General features: G+C 32.2%; 1 protein-coding gene across 2 annotated transcripts in view; it reads right to left on the bottom strand.

Annotated features, from left to right (window-relative positions):
* The window catches only part of LOC115214865 (patatin-like phospholipase domain-containing protein 7), a 65,947-nt gene that overhangs the window by 30,822 nt on the left and 20,426 nt on the right, over positions 1-14,699 (bottom strand). For both annotated transcript variants that reach the window (XR_004999176.1, XM_029783899.2), the window contains exons 4-13: positions 13,197-13,279; positions 11,226-11,369; positions 9,573-9,732; positions 8,884-8,964; positions 8,190-8,251; positions 6,189-6,336; positions 5,190-5,403; positions 3,896-4,032; positions 1,892-2,041; positions 685-762 (exon numbers count right to left, since the gene is read on the bottom strand). Coding sequence is in view for 1 of the 2 variants with exons in the window: in XM_029783899.2 (XP_029639759.1) it covers positions 685-762; positions 1,892-2,041; positions 3,896-4,032; positions 5,190-5,403; positions 6,189-6,336; positions 8,190-8,251; positions 8,884-8,964; positions 9,573-9,732; positions 11,226-11,369; positions 13,197-13,279 (1,257 nt within the window). In the remaining variant the exon portion in view is untranslated. The remainder of the gene's footprint in view (positions 1-684; positions 763-1,891; positions 2,042-3,895; positions 4,033-5,189; positions 5,404-6,188; positions 6,337-8,189; positions 8,252-8,883; positions 8,965-9,572; positions 9,733-11,225; positions 11,370-13,196; positions 13,280-14,699) is intronic.

Raw genomic sequence — 14,699 nt, 5'->3', positions numbered from 1 at the left:
AAATAAATATTAAATACTATAAAACAAAAACCAACATTTGAACAAAATCAATTTTATTTTATAGTTGTTTGATTTTTAACTTTTATCATTACATATTTTAAATCCAAGTAATAAAAATATACTCAATTTTATTTATAAAAATATCGACTTTGTGGCATAAAAGTACATATTTATAGCATACAGGAATTAAATCAAATGAAATTTATTCATTTATTAAAGTATCAGCAATATAAGTAAATTCACTTCAACCATTACTTAGGTTTGATTGAATGACACAGCAACACAAAATTATCTTCTAATCACATCCCAGTCAATATTATTGATTTACTACATGCAAACCAATTTTATATTGAAGCTCAGTTGAACTGATCCAAATATCTATCATATTTCATCAATTCCAACACACAAAATGAAGATAATACCTGTATGATCTGAATGTTTAATGAAGATGGAGGAAACTAAATGCTGTGATCATTTTGGTTTGATCATCCTTACTACTCTTAAATATTATTAAAATGAAATAAGGGAAAATATCTGTGATGATGTCACACATAATAGAATCAAAATATCTTTGTATGGAAATAAAAAAAACAAAGACAAAAAATGAATTAAGAGAAATTGTTCCAATAATGTTTTAAACTGTGAATGAATACTTGTGGTTTCTAAGTGTCAACTAATTCTTACTTGATCGCCTTGTTTCTGCAAGATGGTTCCAGCTTTAAATTGTTTGAGGGTCATTTTATCATCCAATAAACTTGGATCCTTAAAAAAAATAAATTCAAATGAAACATATATCAAGTTTCTTAGTTCAAGTATTTTCATTTACAACACATACAAGTAAAGAATTTGAGTTATAAACAGGTAACAAGAAATAGTCTTATAATTTAGGACTAGATTCATTAATTTTAAAGGAAATGAATCATTCTCCAGTTGAGATATCAATTTACTGTAAACATTTGCAGAAGAACGGTTATCTGTTTTCAACAGGTGGGTAGACTAAAGCAAACAGAGGGAGGGGAAAGAAAGAGTGAGGGAGCAATATTATGAGAGACCCAATATGACGATGTGAGAACGGTTTCATTGTCTTTCACTAATATTCTGTACCCACTCCTTTCCTTCATTCAATCTATCTGTCTAACTCTCTCTCCCCTCCATCCCCTCTCCCTCCTCTACGTCTCCTTGCCTCCCACCCATGCTCCTGCATTAATGCATTATATTTTTGTTACCTGTCAGCGCTATGAATCTCTTCTCTCTCATTCCCTGCCTGTCCCACCTCTTTGCTGCTTTTCCTCTCACTTGAACTATACTTCCTCTGCTTAAGTATTATTTCTCTTTTTACCTCTTCCTTTGAAGTAAGCGTGACACACACCACAGGTACGTATGTAAAAAAAATTAACATAATATTTAGGATAATAATAATAATGTCACTTTTTGTAGTTTAGTGATTTCCAGAGAAAATGCATGTGCACACACAACATACTTCTTTCAGTTTCCAGCTACCAAATCTATTCACAAAGCCTTGGTCAGTCCAAGAATATAGTTGACAATGCTTGCCCAAGGTACCATACAGTGTGTGTATGTGTGTGTGTGTGTGTGTGTGTGTGTATGCATGCAGAGGCATGATTGTGTGTGTGTGACTCCTTGTCTTCAAATCACATGATAGTTGTAAGCAAGCATTACTGTCAAAGTGTACTAATAAGGTACATGTTATACCTTACTGGAAAACATGTGAGAGTTAGCAACAGAAAGGGCATCCAGCTGTAGAAAATCTGTCTCAACAAATTCCATCTGACTCATGCAAGTGTGGAAAAGTGAACATTATGATGATGATGATGATAATGGTGTGTATGTGTGTGTTAGAAAACAAAATATTACATGTAAAGATATTCACCTTTAGTTTGAAAAGATTACTCAAATCCACTTGAATCAGTTCAAGTTTTTTCACATCCATTAATGTTCGTCCTGCAGAAAGTGAATATCCCATTGGAAGTGATGCATGTCTCTTGATATTCATTCTTTGCCTTGCTAATTCATCATCACTCTAAATGAAAGAATTAAATAGATTAAAGAAACATTTCTAATATTTAGACATAAAATAAAACATTTAACAAAACAAAATTCTCAACATAATTTTATAGCTGTAAAATTATAAAAATGTTAATTGTCCTTCTGAAGAGGAAGCCTTGAGCTCCATACATGATGAGTTAAATATACATTAAACTCTTTAGAATTTAAATAGCCATATCTGACTCAAATATTTGACTTGTTTTATGTTCAAACTTGCCAGATCCAGACTATCACACCTAACCTACAAGGTCATCCTAAACACAAACAATTGAAGCTCAAGATTATGCACAATTAATTCAAAACAATGTGAGTAAATAAGCATTACATTAGACAGAATAATCTGAATGCTAAATGGTTAAAAAGGTCATCATTTTATGTCCACTTTCCATGATGACATGAGTTAGACAATCTGTAATGGTATGAATCAGTTCTTATTTAGAGTTAGCAATAAATAGATGCTTTTTAGATATATCAGTGGTCCAGATCTCACTTGTAGGTTTCATTTTACTTTGGCTTTATGTCTGGATGCCCTTCCTATCACCAATCACTCTACAGAGTGTAATGGGTAAGCATTTTATTATCATGGTGCTAGCACTAACGTGGTAACAAAATATCATTTAAAAAGTTAATGCAAATATAACAGATTGCTTTATGTATCACACAAACAGAACCAACATATTTAGATTACTTGGGGGTTAGATGATACCTTAAAGAAACTAATATAGCTCATAAAAATAAATCAAAATGAGGCTAAAGGCACAGCATACTCAACAGCAAATATTTTTTTAGATAATTTTTATCTAACAAGCACAAAGCTGAAATCTGGAGGGCAGGAAATACTGGATTTATTTGAGCCTCAGTGCTTGACTTATACTTTATTTTATCAACTCCAGAGAGATGAAAGGCGAAGGTGACCATAGCAAGATTTGAATACTATTACAAATGATATACAAACAATAGGTTCAGTGCACCCTCAGATAACATAGATATATTAAATCAACCAAATCAATGCACTTTGCGTTATAACATACCATGTATCTCGCATACATAGAACACCTAAACAGCAAAATGAAAAACCACTTCTAGTTAAGAGGGTTACTCAATTCCTAACCATTGCCTATTAACTTACCCATTTAGATTTCAAATCTTTAACTAACATCTTCCTATATCAGCAAAATGGCCATCAGATTGTTAAATTTTACCTACCCCTCCTTCCTGTGGCCTGAATGCACAACCATTAATAAAATATAGATACAATAAGGAACTAGGATTAACCAATATCACCCAATTCAATATTTTACAAGTATGACACTAAATCTACGAAAGTAACAAAAAGAGAATGAAACAGAAATAATAAAAGCAGATTATACAGAAATTTGATTGTTTATCTCAATAGTGTTATTGATGATATTCAGTTTGGGAAAGTAAAGCATTACCATATTCCTAACCACAGAACCCTAGGAATTCATAAGGAGGAGGTTGATATAACACTTGAACTAAAGAGATTTGTATATGAAAATAGAATTAAAAAGCACACAATACATAAAAATGGCTTGAGTTTAATAATGCTGTTTTAGAAGTTCAAGGTATAAATGCAGACTTTTCTACTGTCATTGAGTTCTACTATCAATCCTATATAACTGGCTGCTTTAGTTTGAGTAGAAAAGAACAAGTTACATTACTACATTACAGCTGAGTGTGTAAGAAGACCATCCAACAGCAAAAATAACTGTTTCAATTAAGCCATCTTTAAACCATCTCACTCAAGATACATGATTGGGAAAATTAATGTAAAAATAGAAAAAACAACAAAAAAAAAAGCACTTACCAGTTGTACGGGTGCAAGCCCCCCAGCAACATTTCTTTGGAATGAGGTTTGTGATCGACCAAATATAGGATCAAATTCAACAGAAATAGAATCACTGGTAGCTGATACAGAACTGCACATTGAAGTTGATCTTTGTACTTCAAAAGAGAAACATTTAGTCATGTCAAAGTGCATGATCAAAACTATTTGTATATTCAAAAGTCATATTTCGTATAAAATATTCTACACAACCAGAACAAATCCATAAAAATATCATTCTGTGAAAAACAGGTACATGCAAAACTGCATCAACATTTTAACATAGGAGAAATGTTAATTTTGAAGGGAAGAGCAAATAATATCCAGAGTAAATAAGAATATAAATTATATTTTAGCTCAATCCCTAACAGAATGTTTCATTCCACTAACAAAATCCACAATCTATTTCATTACTCATCAACATCATATAACATTTGTTTTCCATGCTGGCATAGGTTGGATGGCTTGACAGGAACTGGCAAAGCCAGCAGCAGCACCAGGTTCTCTAGTCTGTTTTGGCATGGTTTCTATGACTGCATGCCCTTCTTAATACCAACCAATTTACAGAGTGTACTGGGTGCTTTTTATGCAGCACCATCACCAATGCTTTTTATGCAGCACCAGCACCCACACTAATGCTCTTCTAGTGGCACTTTGGTAACAATTGAAATTGGTTACTGGTTGATGTATGTTTACATCAATTCCAATATTATCTTGAGTGGATATTCTTGTACTTTTTCAAATTGTATACCACTATATCAATACAATACACAAATGATAGCCAATATTTTGTTCTCTAATCAAAAAACAGAGCGAAGAGCAGTTACTATTCAATGTAGATATTAAATAATGTTCTGTAACCTACAGCATTATTGCAGTTTTCAAAACCTCATTAAACAGAAGATTGGCTGAAATACTTTCCACTGTCATCAGTAAAACAAAGTGTTCAGTATTGAATATGAAGGCTAAAGCTTTGATGAAAGAAGGAAAGACAAGTTCAGCAGAGAAAAGATCATTAAAGCAACAGGAGAAGAGTCAGCAAGAGGACAAAGATGAAAGCTAAGTCAATGATCATTATTGTTTGGTGAGGAAATATTTGCCATTTATTAGGAAGTTTCATTTATAATCTACCCTGTGATATGTGAATATGTATCCATACATGATCACACACTATCCAAGGTTTTAGCAAATGTGTGCTGTTTATAGGTTTTACCAATTAATGTGGATAGAGATAGAAAATATTTCAAGCAAATTACATAAATCCTAAAATACTTACAATAATTCTCTTTAGGTGCATATCCAGAAGATTTCTCAGATGAATAATCAATTGTCTCTGATTCTAAAGATGAAGTTACATCCTGACATGGCAAGTTTAATAATGGTGTGGATTGGTGGTCTTTTAAGCTTATGGATCTCTGAGGACTTCCATGGCTGTTATTGAGCAAGGAATAGATATTCAAGTTTTTCACATTTTCGTCTTGAGACACCAACTTCACAATATAAAAAGAAAAAAGAAAAAAATATTAATAGTTTATCCCTGATTTTATGACATTAAACAGCTAAACAATCTATTTTCTTCCAAAGTAAGAAAAGATACAAGCCTATTTCAGGTTTTTTTGTTGTTGTTTACAAGAGACTAAGCACATTACCATACATTAAATTTCAGTTATATAGGGGTTCCATTTCTCACTATGGATGACAACCCCTATACAGGATACTATTTTACTGCTAAGTAGTAAATGTTAAATGTCATATCAAGAATATAGTACAGCCCCAGTGAAAGAACAAACAAAGAATCTAGGAGCAAGGGACCAGCAAAAACATCTGAGCCAACAGATTATAATCAATATTCAAAAGAACCTTTGAATGTAAATATAATACATTACAGATAAAAAAAAATTATAATTGAAACATAATAAAACGAGAATTTTGAAGTCTTTATCTTCTATTTATATAAAATAACACTTAACTGTTGAACACATTGCTCCATATTATTGGTGGGATGGGCTTATTTTCACAATCAGAGTTATGTGCTTTTTCAGAAAGCATAACAAAATGGTTAACAGATAAACAAAGCTATTACATTAATGCTTAAATTATTCATGTCGATATTTTTATCTAGAAAATGTCTCAATCATTAACCATACTAAACTCAGCAAGTTATTCCTACACTCTAGTCTAGGATTACTTAAAAATGTAATGGGTTCCCCTTCTCAGTAGATTTATAAATAAAACACATAACAAAATGAAAACAATAAAAAAAAAATGATGATACCGGGTTAATAAGTTCAGTGCAGAGACCAAGGTATTTATGTAAAGCCAAGAATGTAACTCTCTGCAACCGAACCATTATAATTTGTACAACACGGACTAAAGAGTCTGGGTAGGTTTCAAATACAGACTGAAACGCCTGTACAGGTAATCTATAAAATAGAAAAAAGAAATTAAAAAGATATAATTCACAAAAAGTGGAATTTTTTTTTCTAAACAACTAACATGATTACATATGTCAAATAAGACACCTGACGATGACCAGGATGCATCGGTCAAAACACAAAAAAAGGTAAAGTCTAGAAATGAGTTTATATTCCTCACATATACTCAACAATACAAACATAGTAAGCAAATTTATCAGATAATATTCAACAGAATGACATATTGGCATAATCATGACAGCACTGGATAAAATATTTGCAATATTTGTTCCAACTCGAGGGGGCAAGCTGGCAGAATCATTAGTATGTCAGACAAAATGTTTAGCAGCATTTTGTCCGTCTTTATGTGCTGAGATCAAATTCTGCCAAGGTCATCTTTGCCTTTCATCCTTTCAGAGTTGATAAAATAAGTACCAGTTGATCTCTGAGGTTGATGGAATTGACTTACCCCTTCCCCAAAATTGTTAGCCTTGTGCCAAAATTTGAAACCAATATTTGTTCCAACTCACTGCATTCTAAGTTCAAATTTTGCCAACTTTACATTTTACCCTTCCAGCCTCAATAAAATAAAACACCAGTTAACTCGTAAATGCAAATCAGGGTTGGTTTCTAAAATCAAAAATCCCAATAATGTTGAAGGTCTTGGTCTGAGAGACTAAGCATTTGAATTGTTTTCCCACTACCTTATTCTGATTAATAATAGAACTTGAAATTAGTACAGTAAGTTCATAAATTAGTCATTAATTATACAATGTTCTGGCTCTTTAGAGCAGTGAGCTGTATACACTATTCCAATACAGGTTAAATCTATTGGTTATGAACACTTAACTACTAAAGATATATGAACCATCATATTTTAGCTAATAATCCATCATGCTTACTAACTTTGCTAGCAGAAAACATGATCATCTTATAACTATAAAAGATTTCCTTCAAGATTTTTAGCAATTTGCAAATTCTAACCTGAAGTACTTTTAAGTTATGTCCTGAATTTTGTTTTTATCATCATTATCCTTATTATTATAAATGATTCTAAAGAAGATTATATGGTCTGGGAGTGAGATGTATCAAATAGTTTGGGTGAGTGTGATAGTGTTATAGAAGTTAAAGAGAGGAGGATCATATAAATCAGTGATACAGTGATTGAGCAAAACTTTTCTATGAGCTAGATCTGATCTAGAATATTGTGTGTATGCCAGCTCATAATTTTGGATACATGAGCAATATTGTAATGTGGTCACACGTTTTGTAGAGTCAGCAACTCTTCTGAACTGAAAAACTTTCTTGTTCCAAACAAAACTTAGATTTTAGTATGCAACCTTTGTTATAGATTAGTTGTTTCTATGAGGCCAGAGAGTGTAGGACCAAACAGTTATAGAATGCTTGAAGATTTTAGCTGGGCTAAAACAGGGCACATATAGAGATGTGTTTTGGCATCAGTAATGACTAAGCTATGCATCCACTGATGGATGAATTGCTTCTGTTTATGGTTATAGTATTACACTGGTAGTAGGACATCTAAGCTCATATAAATGATATCCATGTACAAGGTGAAGAAGGAGCGAAGTGCTGTATTATCTGCATGTGGACATGATGTGCATTGATGATGTGAATATGCATATCTTAAATCACAGCCTATCACCTTAAAAGCAGGACATATTGAATAATGTATTCTTAGAAACATTATATGTCAAAAAAATACAAGATGATCAGGTTTGGAAAGTATTTGCTTATAGGTTAACTCAGTCAGAACTAGCATGGGGCTAAACAACATCTTGAAATATCACCTGCTTCAATGTAAAGTTATTTTCTGTTCACACACACACAGAGTTATTATTTACCTGAGAACATGTGTATTTTCAACAGCCTTAGCAGATACTGTTTTGAATGGTGACGGGTGACCCTAAACAAAATTGAAGACAAATTATTATTATTATATATATATATGCATATATATACACACAAACTTCTTTATATATATATATATATATATATATATATATATATATATATGCATATATATATATATATGCATATATACACACAAACTTCTTTATGTAAAAAAAAAAAATGCTTATTATCATTTTTAATTATCTTAATATTTAGATTTGCTAAAATGATAAATTCAGTAATGAATTTAGAAACCTTTGTTATTTGTAATTTGAAAAAGAAAGCTATTTCATAGTACTGATGCTAGAAATATCAATTTTCAAATGCTAGAAATATATTTTACTATGTTTAAATATGAATAAATATACCTAACAATTGGTCATGCTTGCTAAAATTTTCTTCCTACTTTCTATAACCTTAACAGTAACATTTACTCCAAACAAGACTGATATATTCAGTCAATGAAAAAGTGAGATATGAGGAGTCTTTAACAGTGACAGCAACAATAGAAATAATATTTACTGAACTTGAGAATTTAAAAAATCATCTATCCATTGTGTTACAGAAGAATTTAGCATGTGAATGAAATAAAAACCAACTCTAACTATAATCAGGGAAATATAAAAATGAGTAAAAAAATCTCACCGTTAGCACATCAACAATACTGAGGAGACTGTGAATGCTTTCACCAGTCTGTACTTCTTTGACTAAATAATCCATTCCATCCTAAAAGAGAAGAGATTGAAATATAAAGTTAAGTCTACAAGTTTAAAAGATTTGTGCCAAATAAACTGGTTTAGCAAACAATCTCAGCTAATAGAGTATATTTAAATATGTAACACTAAAATATTGTTATCATCATTTTAACATCCACTCTTCACTTTTCCATGTTTGCATGGATGAAACAGAGTTTGTTGAAGCAGATTTTCTACAGCTGGATGTCTTTCCTGTCAGCAACCTTCATCTGTTTACAAGTAAATTTAATATTTTCCCATAATTAGACAGGTTTTCATAGAAGATTGGAAATGAAGGACACTGTTTGCATGATGGCGACACTCACAATTATAATGTGATGTCAAGGCAAAGAGAGAGTAACACACACACACACACAGAGGCTTCTTTCAGTTTCTGTCTACTAGATCTACTCGCAAGGCTTGGACATGCCTAGGGCTATAGTAGAAGACACTTGCCCAAGGAACCACACAGTGAGATTGCACCTAAGAATACATGATTTGGAAGCGAACTTCTCACAACACAGACATGCTTGTCAAATACTCAAATTGGTAAAAGTGTCACCAATGAAGTAAAAACTGAAGAATAAAGCAACAACTTACACTTTCGGTAAAGCAGACATGAATTTTGCCACTTTCCACTACGTATATACTGTCGTCATTGTCACCAATGCGAAACAGATAACTATTTGCTGGTATAAACTTTCGTTCAAAATCTCGGCAAAGCTCTAAAAACAAATCTTTTTGAAGATGTCCAAACACCCTGAGTAGAAAAATGAATAAATGAAGAATGAAACACCAGTATAATGTTTATGAGAATTAAAAATAATTCTTATTCTTTTATTTATATATACAATAACTGGAAAATCAAATGTTAAGTAACACAATGCATTATAATTCATATTAAATAATAAAAAAATTATTCAAATATCATATTTATTGAAAATTACCTAGCAAATAGAAATGAGGAGTTTCTTTCGTAAAGTAGGAATGGAATCTGTTGTCAGGGGAAACAAGAACAAGGTAATTTATATTTTTATTTGAGATTCACAACATTATGGCTACAGTAAGATTTGAACCTAGGACTATGTAATCCAACAACTTAAACTTTATACTATCTTAAACTAATGGATTACACATCCAAAAGTTAGGCTTTTTTCCAGAGATAGAAAATACTCCAGCTCTGATCAGTTGCAGACATTCAGTTCATGTTTGATCCACAATAGAAAGTTGCTTGAATATGTGTAATAGTGCTGCTGCTATTCACTCAAACACCTTTAATTATAACCAAAATAAATCTACTATAACACAGACACTTAGTTTCTTTTCTACAATGACCTCTTTCTTCTATACTAACAAACTCTTATCATACCTACACCAGCTCACTTGATCCAGTCTTCTCTCATCCTTAACATGTCTCACCTCTCTTTCTTCTCATGCTATATATCAAACACTTTGCCTAGTTATTTCTTCCAAGACCTGCAACCCACACTTTCATTATTTATGTTAAACTATAGAAGTTCAAACTTAATAACTGTATTATTCACACTAGTCTGAGAAGGAATACAAAGGTCATAGGTGCTGTTTTCTACTGGTAAATAAATAGAAAAAATAATACCAACAGCTTAAAAAGATCAATACACTTACTACATCAAGAAAAACTTTGAGCAAACAGCATTCTAGTTATTTTAAATCTACATTAGTTTTAGTCTATTTCAATCATTAAAAGGAAGTCAACTGGTGTTAGTTTTCAAAGACATCTAGAAAAGATTTGTCACTGTAAAGCTTGTATTTTCCAACATTCCATGCATAGAAAAATCTTGCAGAAATTACATATACAAAATTAATACCAATACAGAACAATAAAACTTATGATGAAAAGAAACTGAGAAATAACCAAGAGTGACACACACCAGTGTGCTAAAAGAAAAATAAGCAAAATAGGGTCTTAAAATTTTTTAAATAATGGAAATGATAAAAAGCAATATTTCTCCCAATCAAGAAGTTGTGTTATTTTAGTAAGTAAAACAGAAAAATATAATTAAGGTCTAACTCTTTTCTAAGAAAACTGTGTAAGGTTAAACCATATTGGAATATAACTGAACTTAACTGGGATTACATGAAGGATAACCTACTACGGCAAACAAATTATCTGAAAAGAAATTATTGTAGATTTGTTTGAAGAAAGATACTGTTTGGTATAAAAAAAACAAAAATACATAAAAGATTAACTTGAATAAAATTACATTTACTTACCTAACACTTCTGAGCATATACAAAATATCAGAAGGAAGTCTGTGATCAGATTCATCCTGTTCAGAAGAATCAACCTCCAAGAAAGATCGTGGAGGTTCTTTGACTAGCAATTTTGGATGATTCTCTTTCTTGTGTTCAAGAAGCCTGCAAGGAAACATTGCACAAAGAAATATTATTTACTCCTAAGTTAACACCTGTCTATTGCACAAAGAAATATTATTTACTCCTAAGTTAACACCTGTCTAGGCATTTTAAATAAAAATTACAACAAATATGAGTTTAAAATCTGTTCTAAGTGGATGAATCCAAGCCTTTAAACATTATTGTATTCCAAGTTGAAGATATGAAAACAACAACAACAAAAGTAATATAGAGCAGTCTCACTGTGGAGCATAAATGATAAAAGGATAAAAATCCTTCCTTGAGTCATATATACTCATAGGGCCAGTTTTCCCAGTTTCTGTGGCATACATATTCCCCACCTGGATGGGATACCAGTCTGTCACATGATTACTCCTTTTTACCAGCTGAGTGGACTGGAGAAATGTGAAATGAAGTGTTTTGCTCAAGAACACATGTTGCTCAGTCCAGGAATTGAAACCACAATCTTATGATTAGGAGTCCAACATCCTAACCACTGAGCCATACACATCCTGATTTTAAACCATCCTTTGATTTTTTTTTTTTTCTAAGACAGTTCTTGAAGAATGTGAAAGTGTATCAAGTATTTTAACAGTGGATGAGTATGCAGTAATATTTTCTGCTTTAATTAGTACATCTATTAGATACATTCTTTCTAAACGTAAAGGGAACTAAAGACTGATAACAATGTTGATTAAGATTTTCCTCTCTAACTTCATTCTAATTTTCATTAACAGACAACATAATTTAATGGACACTACCAACTCCATCAATGTCATCAGGGCCAGCTGAGCAAGTCTCAACACAGATATTTACCTTGATGAAATAGTCACCAATTCTCCCTCAAATCATGCCTTACTGTCTTAAAAAAGTGACAACTAACACTATAGACCTACATATGCCAAAAGATAGGATGGTTATAAGTGGAGTATCATCCTGGATCTTCTTTAATCAGGGCTGAACTGAGATTAAATGACAACAGGGTTTGGGGGAACTAATTTCTAAAGATAATAAAGTAGTAAAACAGTAGAATCCAAAGAAACTAGAAGTTGTAAGCATTAGCAAATTATAATTACAATAATTTTGAAAAGTAGAATAAATTATTTTACTGTGAAGAACGGGGGAGGTTGATATTTATATCAAAACCCTTCCTCAAAAAACTTCTGAGTTCAAGTTCTGCCAAGGTCAGCTTTGCTTTTCATCCTTTTGGTGGTTGATAAATTAAGTACTAATGAAACACTGGGACCAATGTAATCGATTAGGCACCTCACCCAAAATTTGAGACCTTGTGTCTACAGCAGAAAGGATTATCATCATTATTATTATTATTAAGGCAACAAGTTGGCAGAATCATTTGTGCACTGAACAAAATGCTTAGTGGCATGTCTTCAGGCTTTTTAGGTTGACTTTCTTCCTTTCTGCATCAATAAAATAAATACCAATCAAGCACTGAGATCAATGTAATCGACTTGCTCCTCCACTCAAAATTGCTGGCCTTGTGACAATATTTGAAATTATTTTTATTATTACTAAGGCAGTGAATCGGCAGAATCATTAGTTCACTGGACAAAATGCTTAGCAGCATCTCTTCAAGCTTTTTAGGTTCTGAGCTCAAATTTCACCAAGGTTGACTTTTGCCTGTTGAGGATAAAAATAAGGTTGGTGGCATTGACTAATTCCCTTCCCACAAAATTGCTGGTCTTGTGTCAAAATTTGAAGCCATTATTATTATTACTACTACTACTACTCCTACTATCAACATTATTATTACTGTTATCATTATTAGTATTATTGTAGCAGAAACACTTCAGGAAACATTAAATTAATTACCTTCTTGCCAGTTTCAATACAAGCTGCCGCTTTTTCATTCGACCTCTGGGACCTAATACATTGTTTTTCGTAAAAGTTTTTACCTAAAATATAATCATTATCAAAATGTTACATTCATTTTTCTATGTTTGCTTGGGTTGGTGGAGTCTTTGCCAAAAATACATACAATTATACAAATTCCATGGAAAAGTGGACATTAAGACAATGATGAATGATGTAGATATTGCGATGGAAGTCTTAATTTAAGGATGTGGAAACAATGTTGGTCTATTACTGGGAAAATTAAGTTTGCATGTTTTCATCAGAACAGCTCTGTAATTTGGATACAAAAACAAGCACTGAACTAGGCCTATCCCTCTCAATTTATGTCACTATAAAATATGGGAAATAGTCAATCATACTAATTAGAAACTCACATGATCTTCAGTGGTTTACAGGATCAAGACCATATGTTCTAAATCGAGAATAAATTTTTAAAATATACAACATATACTTGGCTTTATTTAAACCAAGCCCCTGACAGAGTTCAGTCTCATCCAGTTAGTCATCAGCATCATTATCAAGACCAACTGGGTAATCAGGCTTTCAAGATGGCTTTTTCAATAGTGGAAAATAGAACATCTGACAGTCTCCTACCCCTAAAGAATCCCCCTGAATGAGATAATGGGAAGGCAATCTATTGCAGGGTTAAGCCCAGAGTGGACACGGGAAACATGGAATGTAGTACCTTACTCAAGGACAAAACATGCCATCTAGATCAGTAATCAAACCCACAGTTTTACACCTGTGAGAATAACACAAACTTAGCACCTTTATATTCAGTAAGTAAATTAGATGTTTATGAAAACATTCTTGGTGTTTTAGAGTTCACAAATGAAAATACTTGACAATGAAATTACATTAATAAAATATAGTGTCAATATCCAAGAAAGACAAATGACCATTCCTGGCTTCATTAAATGCACCTCTGGCATTAGGAAGGGCATCCAGCTGTAGAAACCATGCCAAATCAGACTGGAGTGTGGTGCAACCCATCAGCTTACCAGCCTTAGTCAAACCGTCCAACCCATGGACAACAAACGTTAAATTATGATGATGAAAACTGCAATTTAACTGCATCATTGGAGCTGATGAATGGAAAGGATTTAAAATTGATGTAATGAATCATAGGGGTCTTTGACACCATCTTTTAGCACCCGATTCACTGTTTCATAAATAAAAGCAAATATGCAGCTCATTATTGACTAATACAGTTAGACACTGCAACCAAGTAGGAGCTGATTTACAAAAGTTAAGAGACATTGGATTTAAATCTAATTAAGAGTATCAAATGCATTTAATATTTCATAAAGTGATAAAGGTAAGATAATAAATTGATCTAAGTGTAGTTGCATGAGATGGGTTAAGTAGATAATCAGAAAAGTAGAGAAAAGGATATTGGTCATGATTTAAGTTGCTAAAAAATATTTTACTAGATGAGTCAATATGATTCACCTAGTAAAA

The sequence above is a fragment of the Octopus sinensis genome, linkage group LG1 (genome assembly GCF_006345805.1).
Source record: "Octopus sinensis linkage group LG1, ASM634580v1, whole genome shotgun sequence".
In the NCBI taxonomy this organism is placed as follows: Eukaryota; Metazoa; Mollusca; class Cephalopoda; order Octopoda; family Octopodidae; genus Octopus; species Octopus sinensis.
Note: the sequence above shows the minus strand (reverse complement) of the source record. Positions and strands in the feature narration are given on the sequence as shown.